Below are 21157 nucleotides of genomic sequence, written 5' to 3' on the forward strand. Positions count from 1 at the left end.
AAAAAAAAAAAAAAAAAAAAAAAAAAAAAAAAAAAAAAAAAAAAAGAAAGCTAATTTTGCAGACAGGTTTACATGTAAGAGGCTAGGTATTTAGCCACCTCAGCATTGATTAGTTTTGGATGTCTAAGCTCTGATACACATGGCTTCCCATGGCTTCACTCTACAAAATATATTTACAACGTGAAGAATACATCTACAAGAAATCTACATTTCAAGGGTTTTACAAATCATTCTTGTATCTTTCCCCTGAATTTGACTCCCTCCTGTCCCCTTCCCCATGTCAACTTTTTTTCTGCCCAGCTCAACGGTCCAAAGTCTACTCAAATGCAGCTCAAAAGTGTTAAGACTGGGCATCAGTTTAATAGTTCCTGTACTCAAAACCATGTGCAATTGTTTACAACTTTTCACACCATGAAGGAATTCTGATTCTTTAGCTTTTCAAGTTCTTTAATTTGTTGCCTCAAAAATAGTATCCTGTAAGAGAAAAGAAATAAATTAGTATAAACATTTCCATTATACAGATATATTGAACATCTACGTAAGTACTTCTGCAATCTCAGTGAAAGGTAACAAGTTCTTTAGCTCCACTAACAAAATTCATATATTAAGTTAATTCCCAATCTGTTCAATAACTTCCAAACATTGTATGCAGATGCACAGAGACCTGGTGTGTTTGAAACCTTAGTTCCAAAATTGTTCTATTTCATTATGCCTTTTAAGTTTCATGTAAATATTCTATAAAGTCCAAAGCAACTTTGATCAAACAAGAAAAAGCATCCAATTCAGGAGACTTTTATAGAACACTTTTCAAATATGTGGCCAGTTCAGTAAAAATGAATTTTCTACAGAAAAGTAGGTGAAAAATTACTAAAATAGACACACTGAAAAAACCCATTTAACTTAAAGGTATGGGCATATAAGATACAGCAATCAATGAAAAGTGCCTTTTCACATGCTCTCAGTTATGGTTAAAACGATGTATTTGCTTTGCCTAGAGATGAAGTTCCTTCTCAGGAGAAATTTAAATAGTTCTCTTCTGTGCAGAAGTACAGAAATAATAACATTCAAATGTATTGTCTTTGATAATCCCATCCTTTGCAAAAGCCTCCCCCCAATCAACTTGTTACTTATGCCATGTATTCCACATCTTTGGGATTGCAGCAAAAATAAAAGATACATGTTACCATAGATTCAAAGTCATAATAATCCTTATTCACTGACAGCTTAAGGACACACAGTGTACAAGAAACAAGGTGCTACTTAGTGAGCTGAACAACGACATTTGACATGTTATTTCAGATCAAATGCTCACTCAGAAACAGAAGTGACACCTGAGGAAATGAACCCTGTAAGAAACCAAGCAGTTCATTAAATATGCTATGAAAATTGTGATTTATGTAGTGAAGTCATGAAATAAAACTTCAGAAAGAATGGCTATTTTCAATTCTTTATCAGGAAACATTTACAAATGTATGATAGCATGCTTCTAGAGCATTGTTTTACTAACTGCCAAAATGTAAGAGCTTCTAGGATAAAGGTAGCTATTTAAACATCATGCAATGCTACTAAGGCAGCTTCAAATAGTAAATCAGAATCACTGTTCAAACTGCAGTGTGACTTAATAGGTGGGATATCTCTCAGAAGGGAAACTGAGTACAACAGCAGATTCAGGATCATGACTACTGGTGAAAAGTTTGAGCATGTATTGTAAAACTAAAGTTTTCAGTCTTGCACAACATACACAACTTTTGGTTGTGTATGGCTTCAAAGATGCACAAGATACCTGCTATTACTGACTTAAGAAGCAAACAAAGTCTACTTTGCTATAAGCAAAACATTATCTTTTCCTTAGCTTGTGATGTAAACTACACCTGTTTGAACTTGCTCCTGCTTTAGACCTAACAGATGTCTCACATAACCCTCAGTGTTTCAGATCAGCATAAACTGTGCAGACGCATACCTGTGTGATCTATGCATCACGTATGAGCAGATATTCTAGAAGCATGCTAAAACACTGAGTTAGCCGTTTTCTGTAATGCACTGCAGTATCTGCACAGATACTTTTCTGTGCAAGTGGAACAACAAACATAGAAGTTGTGTATCTGGTTCTGTCCACCAGAGGCCAAGAGCTGTCTGTGTGGAGAACAGGCAGAATGTACACAGTAGACAGCCTGCAAATGCGGCAAGTACCAGCATACTTACAAAGTCACCAGTAAACAGAACTCACGAGAAACAATGCCAGAATGAGAGTTCTAATATCACCCTGAAAACTGAAGAGAAACACAGAGCACACACTTACCTTTGCTCACGCAAAGTTGCTTGAATTTCACATACTCGAACTAAAGACCTTAAATTCTTTAATTCAGTACAAATTTCTGACATATGGACACTTCCCATGTTATGGGCTTCCTCACGTAATCTTGACGCCTGCAATGTTTAAACATAAAGGTTAGGATTTTGAATCATGCATTGGAAACAACTGGCTGTAGCCAAAGAATTGCTGGATGAGTGTGTCTTGGAACAGCAAAGCACTCTGACTTCAAGAGAGTACTGAATTAGTACATTAAATTCTCTAGGAAAGCCCATTTAGAATCAGAAATTAACAACCCCAGATGCCCAAAAACTGTTTAACCCGGGCCTATGCTAAGGCAGGGAGAGTTTAGATTTTCTTGATCCTACCAAATGTTTACCTGACCATCTTGAAAGACAGCATGTGACACGACTCCGAGTTTCCAAAGCAATTTGTTCGGGCAGTTCAAACTCTCCGCCCGTTATTTCCATGGCAAACTTAAATCTCCCAACTAAATTAACCCACAGTGACAAAAGTAACTGAATGCCATCTACTTTCCAGCTACCTCATACATGAAAAAAACCCTTTGCAACCTTCTTCAAGCTTTTCTTCCAGAGAAACTCCATTAATCTAATACCCCCACTTAGTCACCTGGAGACAGGCAGAAGTATAAATTTAGAGGGCATGAGCTATTATCAATTCCCAATTTGTGCAATCTTGTCACTGAACTGGATATGACTCCAGAGAACTCCTCAACAGCACCAAGGAGACCAGTATAACTACTCTGAGTTCCTGTGTACTACACTGCAATAAGGGAACTTCTTGCAAGTGGCACATGGCAAAAATTATTTCAAATACAGCCTTCCCAGCAGCATTACTGTTCAGGAATGTTATTCTCTGCTGTACTGGGTCTGGCTGGGATGGAGTTAATTTTCTTCATAGCAGTCCATGTGGTGCCATGTTTTGGATTTGTGACCAAATCAGTGCTGGTAACACATCAATGTTTTAGCTATTTCTGAGCAGAACCTACACAGCATCAAGGGTTTTACTCCTTTTCTCTCTGACCCCCTGTCCACCCAGCAAACAGGTTATGGTGGACAACAGGCAGGGAGGGAACAAAACTGGGACAGCTGACACAAACTGACCACAGGGATATTCCATACCATACAATGTCATGCTCAGCAGTAAAACTGGAGGGTTGGCTGGTGGTAAGAGACTACTTTTGCATCACTTTCCCCCACCCTCTTTTACTCATCAAGCTGCCTTTACCTCAACTCATGAGTTTCCACACTTTCGCCTTTCCAACTGTCCCCCATATCCCATTGGGAGAGAGTGAGCAAGCGGCTGCGTGGTGCTTAGCTGCCTACTGGGATTCATCCACAGCATCTGTTTAAGTACTTGTATACTTGTTTTTTCCTTCTCAAAAACAGTGTTATTTAACATAGGTCTTCATCAGCTTCTGGCATTTCTCCAGTTCAAAGCAGCGCTTGTATACTAAATCCCTACATTACAAGTTTGTTTTTCTGGACTGTGTTAACATCCAGGAGTACCCTGGCTTCCAGTAGGACATCATTTCACGTCTTCCCAGCACAACTTCAATTACTGGATTGTTTTTCAATTTTCCATATTAACTGCCTTTTTTATGAGTTGTGTGAGATAACTGCTAGTGGTTCAAGAATAGTTTTAGCTACTAATTACTGCACAGTACATTTCTTCAAGTCTGTCTGCTTTAGCACGTACCTGTCCAGGCTCATCTAATTTATTTACTTATTTATTTTTTAGTTTACTCTGGAATGTGCTTTTATATCCTAATTTTAGATTACACTATGCACTTGCCACCTATCTGAAGAAACCAAGGCACTGCATATTTTAGTCTCTGCACTCTGATCTATCTCACCTTCTTCACTACATACTGCACCTATACTTTTTAATTCACTTTTTCTTTTGTATCAAATATCTCCATTACTGCCTCAAGTGTTACTATTCAAAACTAGCCTATAAACAACACTGTCATGTGAAATAACATGAAAGAGCAGACAGGACAATACAAGCATGTAACACTTGCACAAAGGTAAAAGTATCCAACTGAGTACATGACTGCCTACCATTAGCTGAGTTTTTTGATCTCTTTATTACCAGCAAGGGAAAAAAAAACCCTCAAAACCCTATGCACTACATAAATCTATTTTCTGTTTTAAGATATATGTGAATTTAGTAGACAGTGAAAATAGTACCTTTAAAACTACAGGCCAAGGCCATAGAGAGCAGTGCCTGTGGTGCATCATTTCCTTAAAGACACTCCACAGCAATGGCTCAGTGGTCTGACTCAATACAGGTTGGTAACATCTTAAAATTTTTAAAAAATCAATGAAAAGAAACAAGAACCCCTAACAGGGCATCAATCTAGACTGTGCTTTTAACAGTCATCTTGCAAGTTACCACCCAAAATCTCCAGTGTAGGCTTGTGCCAGCATGCAACCACTCTTCAAAAGACCAAAGTAAACTGGGCTAGGTAAGACTGATATCCCAAACCAACTGCAGCAGACAGGGTAGCCTGTGAAAGGACTTGAACTACATTCAACAACCAATACAGTTCCTTGGAGTAATGCATTCCAAGCAGCTGACATTCATCCAGTTCCCTATATTACAACAACAGGATAGGTTTCATGCAGTTAGTTACAAAATATGGATGGCAGTTCTACTGGGTTCCCATTAAGTAAAAAAAATCCGAATTCAGTCTGAGTCCTCCACATTATCTTAAAAATTGGGTACAACCACCAAGGCAGAGTACCTTTTTCACTGGGTACAGCTAACAACTGAGTAATTCAAATTGCAGAGTAGCCTCAAACAGTTTAACTCTGTCACCTAATTCATAACATTTTCCACATAATGAAAAAATCACTTGAAAAAAAATCTGCTGAAATTCAAAAGGACTGGAATTTTAAGCAAGACTGAAAATACTCAACTGCTGAAAGGCAATCACATGTAAAACCTGCAGGTCTGGCCTAATCTCTCCTCCCTCTCCTCTTTCCTGGCTACAGACAAGCATCAGGGTTTTGGTTTTTTAAATACTTTTAATTCCTAGAACAAGCAACCTGAGTAAGAAAAGCAATTTTTAAGCTACATATTATGCACTCTCACAGGCAACAAAGCACAGGCAAACTCACCTGCTTTTCTGCGTGGTCTGCAGGCCAGCCTTGAACATGCTTTATAAGGTTTTCGTTGAAGTGTGCTGCTAGCGTAGGTGTCAATGAACAGGTGGGGCGTACAGATGGATTCTGCGGGGCAGGTGTTGAGTTTGATGCACTACTGCTAGAGGTATGATTTGGACCTGGTGATGGACTTCTTTGACTACTACAAGAAAAAATAAAAAAAAAAAGAAGTGAGCATTTAAAAACATCTGTGAACCTACAGAGAAAGAAACAGTGAAAATTTATTGCTTCCAGGCACAAAAATACATAAAGCATTCAAACCACAAATAAATCCTTCTGGTAGACCAAACCTGTGCCACTCTTCTACAAACCTCCTACGTCTATAGGAACAGTTTAATTGCTACAATTTAATAGCATTGGTGGGGCTTTTTTGTTGTTTGATTAGTGCTTTTTGTCTGTTTTTTAACTCTGATAGCTGTTCAAGAGATGTAAGCTGTGCCTACATTTAGGTGTTGGATAGAGAATAGATACATGTATGTTCTTCCTTCAGACAGTTGCAAACCTAGGATTTTCAGTAATGATGCTAAAAAAAAGTATCAAATGAGAGTCAAATATTCAACAGTGTATTGGCAAGTGTTGCAATAATCATTAAGAACAAAGCCTGATGTCCTGATCTAAAAATACAGCCATATGAGATATGAGGAGCAAAACCATTTACTACTAATGCCAAAATACAAACACCTAGATGGTTTTGTGACACTGTACATCTTCACTTAAGGCACACAGGAGAACAGAAGCATCACAGGAGCAGTATGTTTGTAACCAACAACTTGACTGCTTTACTGGAACATACTCACCGTAACAGAGGTGGTACCTCACAGTTACGATGTTCTTTGGCCCTACATATACTGAGAAATAGTAATACTAATTGTGGCAGTACTTAGACATTACTCCTAACAACTTTCCCACCGGCAGTACCTTTTCAGCAGAGGTCATAATTACAGTCTGTTTCTTAAAACTTTCTATCACTTGCAGGCAACAAGTAAGAAAGTATTATGAAGGAAAACCAAATTTTAAGGGCCTCCTGATTCATCACCTACCTACTCCCTTGAGGACTAAAAACATCCTAACAAAATGCAACTTTGTAGTCCAATGCCCAGACATTTATCCTAATCAACTCGCACTTCTGAAGAACTACAGCAGTAATAATTACAAACAGCCAACACAATGGCTGTCTGACAAGGCCCTGTTGGAACAAGGCCAGAGGAGAAGTCACCAAGCTGACCAGAGGGCTGGAGCACTTCTGTGAAGAAAGGCTGACAGAGCTGGGGCTGTTCAGCCTGGAGAAGAGAAGGCTCCAAGGAGACATTACAGCACCTTCCTATACCTTAAGGGAGCCTGCAAGAAAGCTGGAGAGGGACTTTTCACAAGGGCATGCAGTGATCAGACATGGGGAAATGGCCTTAAGCTCAAGAAGGGTAGATTTTAGGAAGAAATTCCCCACTGGAAGGGTGGTGAGGCACTGGAATAGGCTGCCCAGAGAAGTTGTGGATCTCCATCTCTGGAAGTGTTGAAGGACAGGTTGGATGGGGCTCTTCATAAACTGGTCTAGTAAAAGTGTCCCTGCCTATGGCAGGGTCAGTAGAACTAGATGATCTTTAAAGTCTTTTACAACCCAAACCATTCTATGATTCTATGCAATTAGGTACAGCACACTGGTCTGTAGCATCAAAGACTTTAATCTCATTCATTTCAGCATCCCCAAACTTGTTTAAAACCTTAGAATATGAAAAAAAAATCATGCACAAAAAAAAATTTTGGTAGGTGCTTTATTAAATTTCCCTTGATTTTAGGTATCAGAAGTTGCAAAAGTTACATCCCTTTGAAAAAAGGGAAAAAAGTGTTCTGTGTTCTCTTCAGTAACTGGCTTAACTTCTTTCAATGGCACTTACCCTGCAAACACTTAACTGTAGAAATGTTCAGTTGATTAAGAAAAAAGGGCATTCAGATTTTTAAAGAGCAGTTGAAAGCAGCCAAGAAGGTCAACTGCAACAAGGCTGTACATCAAGGGCAAATGAAAGGTTAAGGAACAAGCTGGTTTGCCCCTCTACAAGGCAAGGGGATTCTAGAGAAAAAAACCACATGAAAAAGGCTAGGAAAGTGGAACTTTTTTTTTTTTTGCTGGGTTTTTATGGGTATGGTCTGTGCTCAGACCTCCCAAAGGCCCAAGTACATCAGCAGCTGGCGAATGCAAAGTATTACCTACAGCAGAGGACAAAGTTCAAGAGTTAAACCAAGAGGACACCCATCTGTGAACGAGGCAGCAGACACCCAAGAGCAGTCAGGGAGCTGGCCAGTTAACTCAGGTGAGTCATCACCTTGAAGCAGCATGGGGAGCAGGCAAAGTCCCAAATGTTAAACCCATCTTTGAGAAGCACAAGCATGACAACCTGGGGAACTACAGGCCAGCTGATCTTAGTCTCTGGGAAAATTATGGAGCAAGTCTTCCTGGAAGGGGTTCCAGCTACACGAAAGACTAAAAGGCATTAAAAAAAGCCACCACAGAGTTACCAAGGAGGTATTATGCCTGACCAACCTCACTGCCTTCTATGATGAGATAACTGGCTCAGAGGACAAGAGCAAAGCAGTGACAGTTTCCTTGACTTCAGCAAGGCCTGTGCCACCACCTGCCAAGCCGTTCCCTTATCCAGGCCACACTTGATGTGGAGGGTAGATAAAAAACTGGATGAACTGCCGGGCTCAAAGGTGCAGTCAGTAGTATGAAGACCAATCAAAAGAGTGACTGATCAACACTGGGGCCAAGAGTCTTTAACATTTTTATTAAAACCCCAGACAGCGGGACACAGTGCACTTTCGGTGAGACTGCAGATGACACCTGCTTGGGGGGAGCAGTCAATCTGCTGGAGGTGACGCTGTTATTCAGAAGTACCTGAATGGGCAGACAGGAACCAAGTTCAAAAAATGCAAATGCAGAGTCCTGCACATGGGGTAGAATAAACTTGAGCAACAATACTGCAACAACCCACAGAACAGCACAGTGGGTAGAAAAGGACCTGGGGATCCTGGTTGACAAATTAAAAGGCATATCAAGCCAAGCACATTCTCAGCTGTATTAGCAAGAGCACGGTTGGAGAAAACAATTCCTCCCCTCTCCTCAGAGCTTAGGAGAGTCACAGTATCTGGAGCACTGCACAACAGGGAGCCCAAAACCAGACAAGAATTGAACTGCCACACCAAAGGAATCTGGCAGAGGACCACACAGGTGACTAAGGGCTGAAGCACGTGCCATACCAGAAGAAGCTATAAGTTTATTCAGTCTGGAAAAGAGAAGGCTGAGAGAAAGGGGGCTGAAGGATCTTCTTACAGATTTTTACTACTTATGGGGACAGAGTCAGTCAGGCTCTTTTCAGAGAAGGACAGTGATAGGAGAAGAGGCAGAGACACAAGTTGCAGCAAGGGAAATTCTAATTAGGAATGGGGGAAAAATAAAAGAAAAATCACCATAAGGGTAGTCAAACATTACAAGAAGATGTTCAGAGACGTTAAAAAAAATCACCTAAATAACACCCTTAGTAATTCAAACTTGCTAGTCCTATTTTAAGTTGGGACCTAAGTAGATGGTAACTAGAAGTGCCATCCAACTTAAATTATTCTAGGTTTCTATGTATTCTTAAAGCATCAGCATAGTGATGGTGCAGAGAAAGGCTACCTTTATTAACTAAGTAGAATTCAGGAATAACCCTCAATGCTTATTTACTCCTTAGTTCTAATAGTACTATAGTTCCCTCTATGATTTGCCTTCTCTCCATTTATCAGCCTGGCTTCTCTTTCACCTACTTCATTGAGGGGGGGATCAACCTAATACATCAAAAATGTTTAAGAAAAATAAATAAAATCCGCATGTTTCTCAAAAATAAAGCTGTACTTTAATTATGACTAGAACATACTGTCACAAGATATCCTAGCACTGCTGCGTTAACAGCAGGGGGAGCTATGAATGCAGCAATGGTAGTTCCAAACTTACCGCTGTATTTTTGAATGCTTCACTAAAGGCAAATACCTGCCTTAGCTTAGTTAAAGACTGACTATGCCACAGATAATGAAATGCCTCCAGAGGGGCAAAAACATCTCTACAAGGGTATGAGGACAGGATGGTTCTGAAATACACTACTACAAACTACAGTATCTTAAAACCTACAAAAGACAGAATGAAACATCTTCTCCTTCCAGCACTTTTCCAAGATAAAGGAAAAATGTTCCCAGTCCTTTCTGGAAACAAAAAGAAACTACCAACCTGATGAAACCAATAATTACAGAAACAGTTTCATTTTTAAAACAGTCATAATTCATGGCATGTCTTTGGAATAATCTCTGATAGACTCGCTGTATACCTGCAATGTGTTAACTTCCAAACTTCCATGGCTGAAATGTTCACAACTTTAAAGTCAGCAATAGCTACTCAGGTATTTTTTAAGCAGTGTTTCCTCCCCAACAAGTTAAAAATAATTGAATCTCCATTCACATCAGAAGTTTAATAATAGTAAGAGCAAAGGGAACGTAGTTGTGATTAACTTCTGCACAATTAACCTGTATTTAATGTGCAGAAAAATGCAATTTTTCTCCAAAAATTCACAGAGCTGAAAAGATTTTGGACCATCTGTCCACAGTTCAGGTTGCTAAGCTGTTGTTTACTCTTATACAAGTAAAGGACATTAGCCCCCAAGAGCAGTCCCAAATCCAACTGACTGCTTTCACCTCCTGAGTGATCTGTTCTGTATCAATTCAGAAATACTGCTTGACACAGGAAATCTTTTACAGAAAGTAAATCTATACCCGAGCCAGTTCATTTTCATTCAACTCCACTGCACTCAACAGAAGAAAATACCAGTTGCACAGGTTTTTCCAAGTCATCTGGTTCCTTAATCTTGCACTTTTTGCGAATGAGGCACTTCCAAAGCAAACTGAAACACATGAACTCATGATGCACGACATACCAGTCAAAAGGTGTATTAATGCGGTACAGGATACAATACCCACATTGTCACAGTATCTCTCATGCTGTCCCTGCACTGCCTCCTGCCCTGCCTCCCCCTCAACTACAGGATGGTTCTACCTGCACAACCCCCCTGCTGCAGCAGTGCAGCTGCCGGGACAAACTCAGCTCTCTCCACCAAAATGCTGGTGCCAAATGGAGCAACAGTTTGGAAAGGGACATCAGATCCCTAAAGGGATCTCACTGTGGGTAAGGGTTATGTCAGAGCAGAAAGTCTTATACTCAGAAGGAGGGTGGGGTATGGATTAACAGGTCAAAAGTCCACCAGTATCAACTCCCACAGACTCCAGGCCATGGCGAATGTTTCCAAGCATAAGATTATCTTTCTTAGGGCAATTTCCTATGGGGAAAGGATGACATGCAAAGAACAAAAAGGTCTGTGACTGAGAGCGGTGCCCCTAAACCTCACCACTCCTCAAAAAAAGGTTTAAAGTGCTGCAAAGTATAATTTTACTTTTGGTACTGTAATTCAGAAAGATTTAAACATCCATAATTCCATCCTTAATTACTAGAGACTGGAGTTGGTACACTTTGTCTTTATTGTCCTCAAAGAGATAAATGAGTTGTAGGTTTGTAACCTGACAAAGATTGGAAGCAAGTGTCTGTAAAATATCCAACATTAAAAACTCAAAAAATTCTGACTTGCTTCCATTTCAAACTGATCAATATCACAGGGTCTCCAGTACAGCCAGTTACTGGGACACAGCTGCCAAGTAAACAAAAACCCAACAACCAAAAATCCCGAAACACAAACCAAATCCCTTCTCCCCACAAAACAGGCAAAACCAACAACGATTTGAAAATCCAACAATAAGTTAGTGCATTGATGACACACAGACAAAGGTCCCCTTTGTTATTAGTCCCAGGAGGGCAGACAAAAGGATCTCACTATTTTATGATCTGGAAAGCACCGCTATGTAGCTTCAGGTATGCTGACAATGAAAGAGTGTTGTTTCTTTGCTTTTTTAATAGCATAACACACACCTTATTCAACTACTCTTAAAATCCAACTTTTAAGTACAACATTCAGAAAGTGATTTACAGATTTATAGAACTTCTAAAATTGTAGATTTACAGAACTTCTAAAAAAGTCAACCTGCAACTTCCTCGTGTCATACGTCTAGACCACGACTCCATCACAAATGGATCTTATGAGAGATCTTTGATTAAAGCCCCTCGCACTGATGTCACAAAATGCACAGCATCCAACACTATGAAGAGCCCACCTTCCCAACAGAAAAACTTCAAACAATACAGATTCTTAACCACTGATTTACAAGAATCTGGGTTTAACATTCATATCCTGCAACACCTGAATAGGCTGCAATGTTGACAACAAAGTCTGGCCAAGGAAAAGCATTCGTGGAACTTTCTTAATCTTTGATGTTTTTCACTAAAGCAGCAAAATCACCTGCAAGACACCACAAACATCTAATGCTAAGAAAATCACACAGAATTACAGCATTTAACTCCATAGCTCCACAGAGAAACAAAACCTCCAAACTTGGAAATCACAATACAAAGAATCACTCAACAAATCCTCTTTGACTCCAGAGTGACAGGGCACAAACATGAATTCTGTTTTGCTTCTGAGAAGGGAACTCTTGTGGTTATTCTAAAATGAAGAACCTACCACATTATCTGTAATAGAGACATTTAGCTGATTCCTCTCAGTAGCAACAAAGTTAAATAGTATGTTTAATAAACAGGCCAGAGAAGAGTCCACAGACTGCAACATATACAACACACATCCAGAGGAAAAAAATGAGGACAAAACAGAAGTGTTTCAATGTACCTTGAACGCTGAAGACTTCGTGGAGAGGCAGGTTCATGACCTGCCTGCTTGTCAGCTATTACCGGCTGCTGAGGTGCTGCCTGGGAAGCTGGTCCTTGTTTAACACCTGGAGTAGCAACCTGGAAAGTTCAAAACTTTATTAGATTTCCTCCACAGTAAAGAGCAAGTGAAAGAACCACAGAACACCATGGAAATTAAAAATTACAACACTGGCGGGGGTTTTTATTATAGAAGGTCGTTTGTTGACAGAATTTTTATTCTCTTAATGAGGTGTTTTGGTTTTTTTTAAAATCATCTCTAGTTCCACAGCTGTGACAGAGAGCTTTTTTTTCTAAAACAGAAAGAGTACTTAATGGCCATAACAGAAGCAAATTTAGATCATCTGACCTGTCAAAATATTGCAAGTTTTTAAGGTAAAATACTTCAACTCAGTATCATTTTCACCATATCTTCCACTGAGCACCAAACTTATTTTCAACCTTGGAAGAGTTGTCCATTATCCGAATAAAAATTTTCATTTAAAAATAAAGAGTTTCCTACTTGAAAATACATTACACAGTGCCAAGAGCAGAATTACATCACAACCACATTATAACATCTCTACAAGAAATGGAGAAGAAAATCGAAAGCATATTTATCAGTCTGTGACTCCCTCATTAACTGTTCTGTCAGTTCTCAACTCGTGAATGACTAATTTTAGTCACCAGTAGCTTCCTGCTTTTCCTTTGCAGAACACATTCAATACAAGATACTGAGATACCAGCTGTGAGACACAGACTTTTTTCTGTGAATTTCTGATCTACAGTAGGATGAAAAGTTTGGTGACATACTAATGTCTAAGTTACACTAAATGATGTTCAAGATACTTGTTTTTGCCCAACGCTTTGCATACCTCAGTCAACTTGACATACGTACAAGAGAGGATCGGATTCGAAATTTATCCCCTGCTCTGCAAAACCAAGCTAACAATTTTGAGAGGGAGGGAGCAAAGAATAAAATGGGTTCCAGGGATCCATGAAGACAAGAAATAAATCATGAAGCCTGTCTGGCATTTGCTGACATCACGCTGGTGTAGATTACCAATTAGTGCTCACCTGAACCTCTAGAAATTCTCTGTTTGAGAAACATGGCGAGCCAGACAGTACCTGCTGAAGTAAATTTAAGACTTAACTTGATTTATTTAGGTACATTGGGAATCTTAATGTAAATTCAAACCTACTTATATGTCTATGAGGAAAAGTCACCTTTTAAAGTTATCAAAGGGTGTTCTTTGTGGCTTTTAGATTAATAGACACATATTAAAAAAATTTTGAATAGTACATGAAAAGGCCATGGTTATAGAAAGATAAAGCAAGATTAGTGTAAGATTACATTATTGTTGAAAACAACAGATCTATATAGTTGAGGGGGGTGAAACAGTAGCAGTTCCTAAACTGATTTATGAAAACAGACTACCAAGTACCTTTGTGACATGTATGACATGAAGACATTTGCTATCAATGCCTGAATTTTGCTCAGCTTGTGAGCAGACATTAATTATCAAGGCTGTTCAAACAGAATAGAAGGAATAATTTCAAAAGGAAAGTCTATCACAGATAATAGCATCACCTTGCATATCCAAACTGGAAAAGTAACCACCTCCTTAGCTGGTAAAAATAAAGAAAATGGACTGTAAAGAAAAACTGGGACTTACGAGGTAAACACAAAAGCTCTTAACTATTCCACGTTTTTCACTGTTTGAAACAATATAAATATGTATAACAGAAACAGAAAAACAGTAAGGGCTAAATAAATTTAAAAAAATACCACAAGCAATATTCTGAGTTTGACAGGTCTGTGTAATGTGCTTTACACAGTTATTGTGCAGAAATTCAGAACAGTTTCTAATCACACAATACAGGGCCAGCTAAAATCAAAATGTGACACCCAGGATCCTGAGTCTGTGACACCCAAGCTGCTGTGCGCACACAGCACACCTCCACCCAGACACACCAGCTGGAGCTTAAAAGCAGCACTGACGTGTTCAAGCAGTCCTAAGTAACAGAGCCCCCCGTGCAAATGGTGCTACACTAGTCCCAGAACAGCCCAAGTACCTGCCCAGCTGGCACTGGGCTCTGCTTGCACAGCGCCAGTCCAGCCTCGTCTGCCCTAAGCCCATGGGCCTTTGCTCTGAAACCAACTGAGTCCTGGCACAGCACCGTATCTTAATTAGGCATAATTTATTCAAACTCTTAGAACTGGATAAGCTAGCCTGCCTGACACATCTGAAGGGCTGCTAAAACAGACATGTTCACATTGGAGCTATCACCACCAAAGTTCTCATCTCAGTCTCATCTCATGGAATTGAATTACACAAACACAAGAACTATCAACACAATTCTTTCCCCAGTAAGCTGGGAACATATCTGCTGCTGAACCAAAATTTGTTACTTCTGGGACTAACACACAAACAATGTTAATACTTCAATAGCTCTGTTAGCATCAGATCTGAGGAGCATAAAACCCAAGAAAAGATCCTGCTGTCAAGCATTACCACTAGTTCTGTTTAGCTATCTGTGAAGCTACTTGAGATAATGAGAAAATTGAAAGCTTTTATGGTTATGATATCTCAGGATAGTAAGAGTTATAACTTCTTTGCAGAAGGATGAAAATAAAAACTTGCTAATGTCTATAATAATGAACAACAGTCCCTCAGGATTAACAGCATTCTGCACCAAAAACACTCCAGCTTAGAATGAGTAACTTGGAAATTTACTACACTTACCAGTTGGATTGCAAACATATTATACCTGCTTCAAAAATAAACCAGACATGCAACCTCACCTCACTGAAGTCCAATCTTAATGAAAAGTTGGATTACAATATAATAACAACTTCAAAATGTGCCTCTGTATGCCAAAACAGAGACACCACCACTTTCAGAAGAGTTTCTATATATGTATCAATAAAATACAGAATACTCTATTTTGAAAATACCAGAGGTGAAACCCTGCCTGCCAAGTCACTAACTACAGGGAATCACAGAGTCTTGCATCTAAGTGGAGATTCTCGTATCAAAATGTAAAATAACCAACACTACGTTGTTTTCAGTACTGGTAGCCTTGCTGCAGTTACAACTCGTATCGGCTCTTCTCAGACCTGCATTTAGCATCGAAATTTTCTGCTTCTACTGAAAACCTGAGGGAAGGTTTGTGTGTCCAAAAGCATATTCAAATATACAGTTGGTCTACCAAGACAGACTGGCCCTACTTAGAACGCTTGGCTTGCCTTCACTTTCTCTTAAAGGCGCAGTTTCCTACCACTCCACCTACTTCACAGGTACAGTGCTGGCCTCTACACTGGGGAGAAGGCAGCAAGTTCAAGACTGCATGCACAGTTCTAGGAAAACACCTGCAGCAGGATGGTAAATACTAAAGAACCTAAATTCATAAAACAAGAATAAATTGGGAGGGTGAGGGTGGAAGGGGCTGTCTTTCCTATGAGTTGTCTTTCCTATGAGTTTTCTTTCAAAATACACTCTAAATAAGGATATCAAAGGATAATACTTTTACCATGACTATAGTGTAGCTGATATTCAGAACTTTATTTATACATAGATCCAGATCTTCAGGTTGTAGAGATCAGAACAGATCAATTTCCAGTTACTGACAGTAAATAACTTAAGAAGATCCTTCTTCCTATCTCAGGATTTGAAAGTGCCAAATATCTCAAGACTGCTATTTGATAATTTCATTACTTATCACCTAGTTAAGGGATGTGAAGACAAAGACTCAGGATGTAATCCAAGGGCAGAAACAAAGGCAGAAACAAAACAGGATTAGTACACATACAGAGCTTTAACAATTCATTGTATCATTGCCAAAAGCAAGAAACTGGGAGAATCACCTGGTTTTCTTTGTACCCATGAAAAAAAAATCAAATGTAAGAAAATTAGGCATTTTGACTAAAACAAGGAATGCAATCTGTTCTCCTGAAGATAAAAGTATTCCTCAAAGGCCTTCAAGACATAAGAGGTTCTCTTGTGAGCAGAAAATAAAAAAAAAAAAAAAAAGACACATTAGCTAAGCAGAGGTTGTGGTGTGGAACAGGAATTTTAGAAAGGGGGGAGGAAGGGTGTCTCACCCCAAAATCTAGAGTCATGTTTCTCAGGAAGAACCTTAGGAGCTACTTGTGTTAGCTTCAATTAGTGTTTCCCAGTCACTGATCCAATTAAAGAATTCTGAATGAATGGGGATGAGGGGGCAAGAAGAGAAAGGGACATCGTGTATTGACCTGTAAACACCTAGAACATTTCTAAACCAAATTTGAGACTATATCAAATCAACTTCTCCAAGGATTTCTCTCCCATTCTATAAAATCTTTTATTGGCTCAAGTCTAGAGAATTGTATCAGCTGGTGCCTTTGAATTATGTTTTTTGGGGTTTGTATGTATTTTGTTAAAATACTGATGCCTTGATAGTATCTCCAGACAGCACCTGAAGGCAGCACAAAAATTTCTTCAAGAAAAGAAAAGTGTACTAGAATTTCATGCTGGAGTTGCACTGCCAAAATACAGTCAAGTCATTGCTTCTAGTTGTTTCTGTTTCTTTTGGGAGAGACAACATACACATTTTATCATCCTATATACACTGCCAGCACATGGATATGTAGGAGTAATGCTTAATATGATGTACAATAATTTCTTACTCCCACACGGCATAAATGAAAAGGATCTCACCTTCTGCTGGGATGATACTGGTGGCGTAGTCATCAAAGGTTTAAGCGGAACAGTGTTAGTCTGCGGCGTGCTTATCCTGGGAGAGACGTATGATCTTGGTGATGAGGCATCAGATGTTAAAGACATTGGAGACTGATTAGATGGCTGAGCTGTAAAGGAAAAAAAAATCTTTTTAATAAAACCATATCCTGTCTTAAATGTGAATTAGATTTTCTCTTGGTACTCTCGAGTATGCTGTATTAGATAATATAAAAACATGTTCACCTTGACACAGCTGCAGAGTTGAACAAATAGAGCAAATGTTCAACAACTATCCTACCTAAAGAATTGCTTTCCCCAAACTCCACTACCAAAACTTCAGGGAAGGGGGAAAAAGAAGAAACTATGCAACACTTTTTACACATGAAGAGACTAAATTAGTTTCATTTGCAACTCGTGTTTTAGAGGTCAATTTGATTTAACTGAAAGAATCCATGAACAGTTTATCTAGAAACTTATTTACTCATTCTAGACATCTACCAACAGTTCCCCACCCATGGCCAAAAATTAGCATTAGTATAATACTGATTACCTGCTCAATAAGATGACTGTTAGCTTAAGCTTCTAGCTTTACTAAGTTACAAGGAAAATATACTGAAGATATCTGAAAGAATATCTTGCCTGGAAGCTGAAAAAAATTCCCCACTAGACAGATCAAACTTTCTTTTAAGAATTTAGGGCCTCCCCCAAGAGTCACAGTTGCACAGTACTACAAGAAGGGTGTTCAAAGTGTTGTGTTCTATACTGAACATCAGATAACACGTAATTAAGGTCCAGAATAAATTAACAGGGCCTTGCAAGGTTTCACATTACTCACATAGAGTTAGTTAACATACAAAGAAAATCCCAAAAGGCAAGACAGGAGAACAGATTTACTTAGTTGTGTGTCAGACTCTTGCTCCCCAGGTAATAATTTTTTAACCCATATTTGGAAAAAGAAGTCATTCAATATCCTCCACACCTGGTGGTCAAAGATACATCATCACAGAGCTTCCAAAAATTTCAATTGTATCAGCCTTTTTAAAATGCAACATAACTATTTTATGTAAGTGAAAAGAAGACTCTGAATACCTTGTGTAGACAGTTGTGCAGCTTGAGAAATTAGGGAGGTGATATTGAAAGCAGATGGTCCAGCAGTAAGAATTTTATGGAGTATAGACTGCAGAGAGGCTTGTGTCACAGCTGCTGTTAGAACTGAAAACAAACGTTCTGTTTTACTGACAATTCTAGAACGTCACTTTAAACTATTACAACTGGCTAATTACATTTAAACCACATTTTCTTTCAGATTTTGTTCCCATATCCACAATGACCAAAGATCCACCTGAACTACTTTTTTTTAATGACTTCAATTCAAGATGACTTGGAATGTCAAGCAAATCCTTTATTTAGAAGTTTTGAGACATACACTTAATTTCTTTTAAAAATAACTTCAAGTCTTCAACTTGACCCTGTAGATCAATAATAATTCTTGTAAACATCAAGAGAACATTTGTTCAATTTACTACTGTAGCAAGCATAATGCGTGGATTTTTTTTACACTACAGTAAATTTTTAAAAAGCAAAAACCGTATCACTTTAACCCAGTAAAAGAGATGGGGGCAGACTTCCTGTTCAAGGGGAAAAGAAATATCTTTCCAGTTAAAAATCTTTCTTCTTAAAAGCAAAACAAAAAAAATCCCTTATCTGTTCTGGGTTTAGCTGTCCCATGTCATTCCTCCCAGTAAAAACATCAATCACTTTTAACCATTTTAAAACTGCAATACATAGGAAAATAATCTTACAAGATGAGTCACTGAGACTCTGAACTAACTATGAGCTTCTGAATTAATTTTTCAAAAAAGATCTACAGGCTCTGTGGGATACTTCCTGAACATACATTCCACTCATGCACAAATCTGAAAAAACTGACTCACCAGCACAAGCACAGAATAACTCTGAATCATTGTGCACAGTAAGGGCAGCCCTGCTGTGCAAGGTGAAGTCACTCTGCCCACATGGACCCAGCCAGGCCCTCATCCCACCTGAACAATTCTAAACACTCTTGTTCCAAGACAGACATAGCTGCTGCTGAGATATGGCAAGACAAAATGACTAGGAATTTCACTTGGCAGGTCTCTAATAAAATACATTTGGAGTCTTGACTGAACCTTTCATTTTTCAACCACAGTAACTCCTACTTTTTTTAGACCAACTTAATGCACTACAATTTTAAAAGTTTCTCCCTGCACAGGAAAAAAACCAAAACAGTAACCTACTTGCCTATTAGTACTGAATGAAGCCAGAATATTTGCTGATTAAAAGGAAGCAGCTGACAGCTTTTCTTATAAATAACTGCAATGTACAGAATATTTTATACATATTTTGACTGTCATGGTTTGCACTTTCACAATGTTACTTAACTCTGGGCACTACATGTAAACGTTTTGTTTCCAATAACAAACAGTGATCTATGCACAAGAAGTTCAAAGAAGCAAACAAAAAACCCCACACCACTTTCTTCATCAGTAACCTGCCACATGCAGACACCACATCAGATAAAATTACATTCTAATTGCATCAACTCTTCCTCTTCTTGCAGCAAGAGGCATTATAGCTAAGTGATAAACTGTATTCTAAGAAACTAGGCCAATGTGACAAAAATGTAAGGGATACACTGATTACATGCACAAAATTTAACTTGCTAGCACAGTTGCTGAACCTTTGTTCAGAGGCTAACTTGTTACGCTAAAGAAAAAAGTTGTCAGGCAACAAGATTTAAGAATCCCTAGAAGTTTCAGTATTTGCAAACACACATTAATAGAACAGCAGTGCAAACTACAGAAAACAAAGAACAGCGCGCGAAACAAAAGAACAAAGAGCTTTAACGAACTTTTGTGCGGCAGACGAATGCTGATACAGCGATTAAGTCACCCATCTCAATTAGGCTGCTCATGTACATCAACATTTATTAATCTGAAAACCTTGAGTGTTAAAAGAGTCTAACAGAAAAAGAAAAAACTAACAAAACAAATCCCCACTTTACCTAGGGATTAATTTCTTCACTTTTCAATTAAAATAAGGTTTCGTTTACTACAGCTTGGCATTCAATAATATACTAACACGTGTGAGAGATTACATCAACTTTAAAGAATCCTTACCTTCATTGATTTTGGATATATCTACGCTAGAATTATTAAGCTGCAAGGTGGCTTGCAGAGCAGGCAGCAGCTGTCGAAGGAGATTTGGGTCCTGAAGTAATGGAGGAATTGGTGATTGTGGGACAGGTGAAACAGGAACTGTAGGAGCAGATGAAGCAGGCGCAGAAGTTGGATTCAGTCCAGAAGCAGAAGATGTAGAAGGAGTTGTGCAAGAATGGGATACAGACTTGTCCACAGATGCAGACTCTGAACAGAAGACAGACAGTATTTTTCATTTTCCCCAATATAACCTGACAACTTCTCACTAATACAATATTCATATTAAATACAGAAGATTAAATACCTAACTATTATTATAAGAAAAACACCCACTTCATTATTAAAAGAAGATACTTTATATCTAGTGCAATTTACGCTACTGAACCTAATATTTATTAGGAACGCACACACACAACTTTTCCACTCCACGATAATGGATGGAAAGCTGCCAGGATTAAAAATGGGATGCTTTTCCCCCTTGCTTTTAGGACAAACGCAGGCCAAAAATTCCTTAGCCGTCTTTTTCTTTTACTGTGCATTTACTCATATTTTACATTTTCACTTATCAATCTTTCTTTGGAAAATATACTATGAACAAAAACCTTACAGCCCATGGACTTCACATATAAACTACTATGTCAAATTTGAAGGAGGGTATAAGTCATGCTTCATTTATTAAGAGATCAGACTACAAGAAGTTGCAAAATAAAGACTAACTCTCATACAAAATCCAGCTACACTTCTGAGCATTTAGACAAGAAAATGAGCTGTACTGGAAATGTAAAAAAAAGTGCTGTTAACATCCCCACAGCAGAGAGGAAAAATATCTAAAAATGTATCTTCCCATAATTAATTTTTAACTTGTCAGTTTCTCCTGAAGCATCAAGACCTATATCCTTTATTTTAATATC

At 38.6% G+C, this 21157-nt stretch overlaps 1 protein-coding gene and 1 long non-coding RNA gene across 2 annotated transcripts in view; one reads left to right on the forward strand and one right to left on the reverse strand.

Annotated features, from left to right (window-relative positions):
* The window catches only part of LOC114060308, a 7718-nt gene extending 3384 nt beyond the window's left edge, over positions 1 to 4334 (forward strand). Inside the window, exons 2-3 of the long non-coding RNA XR_003571867.1 lie at positions 3371 to 3377; positions 4324 to 4334. This is a non-coding gene — a long non-coding RNA (uncharacterized LOC114060308). The remainder of the gene's footprint in view (positions 1 to 3370; positions 3378 to 4323) is intronic.
* WAC (WW domain containing adaptor with coiled-coil) overlaps positions 286 to 21157 on the reverse strand; it is a 56372-nt gene continuing 35500 nt past the window's right edge. Inside the window, exons 8-14 of the mRNA XM_027889714.1 lie at positions 20208 to 20453; positions 18139 to 18261; positions 17029 to 17177; positions 12312 to 12430; positions 5458 to 5644; positions 2300 to 2427; positions 286 to 474 (exon numbers count right to left, since the gene is read on the reverse strand). Of these exons, the coding sequence (XP_027745515.1) occupies positions 405 to 474; positions 2300 to 2427; positions 5458 to 5644; positions 12312 to 12430; positions 17029 to 17177; positions 18139 to 18261; positions 20208 to 20453 (1022 nt within the window). The 3' untranslated portion in view covers positions 286 to 404. The remainder of the gene's footprint in view (positions 475 to 2299; positions 2428 to 5457; positions 5645 to 12311; positions 12431 to 17028; positions 17178 to 18138; positions 18262 to 20207; positions 20454 to 21157) is intronic.

Source organism: Empidonax traillii, unplaced genomic scaffold (genome assembly GCF_003031625.1).
Source record: "Empidonax traillii isolate 1590-97213 ecotype Southwest subspecies unplaced genomic scaffold, ASM303162v1 scaffold270:size1067046, whole genome shotgun sequence".
Taxonomy (NCBI): Eukaryota; Metazoa; Chordata; class Aves; order Passeriformes; family Tyrannidae; genus Empidonax; species Empidonax traillii.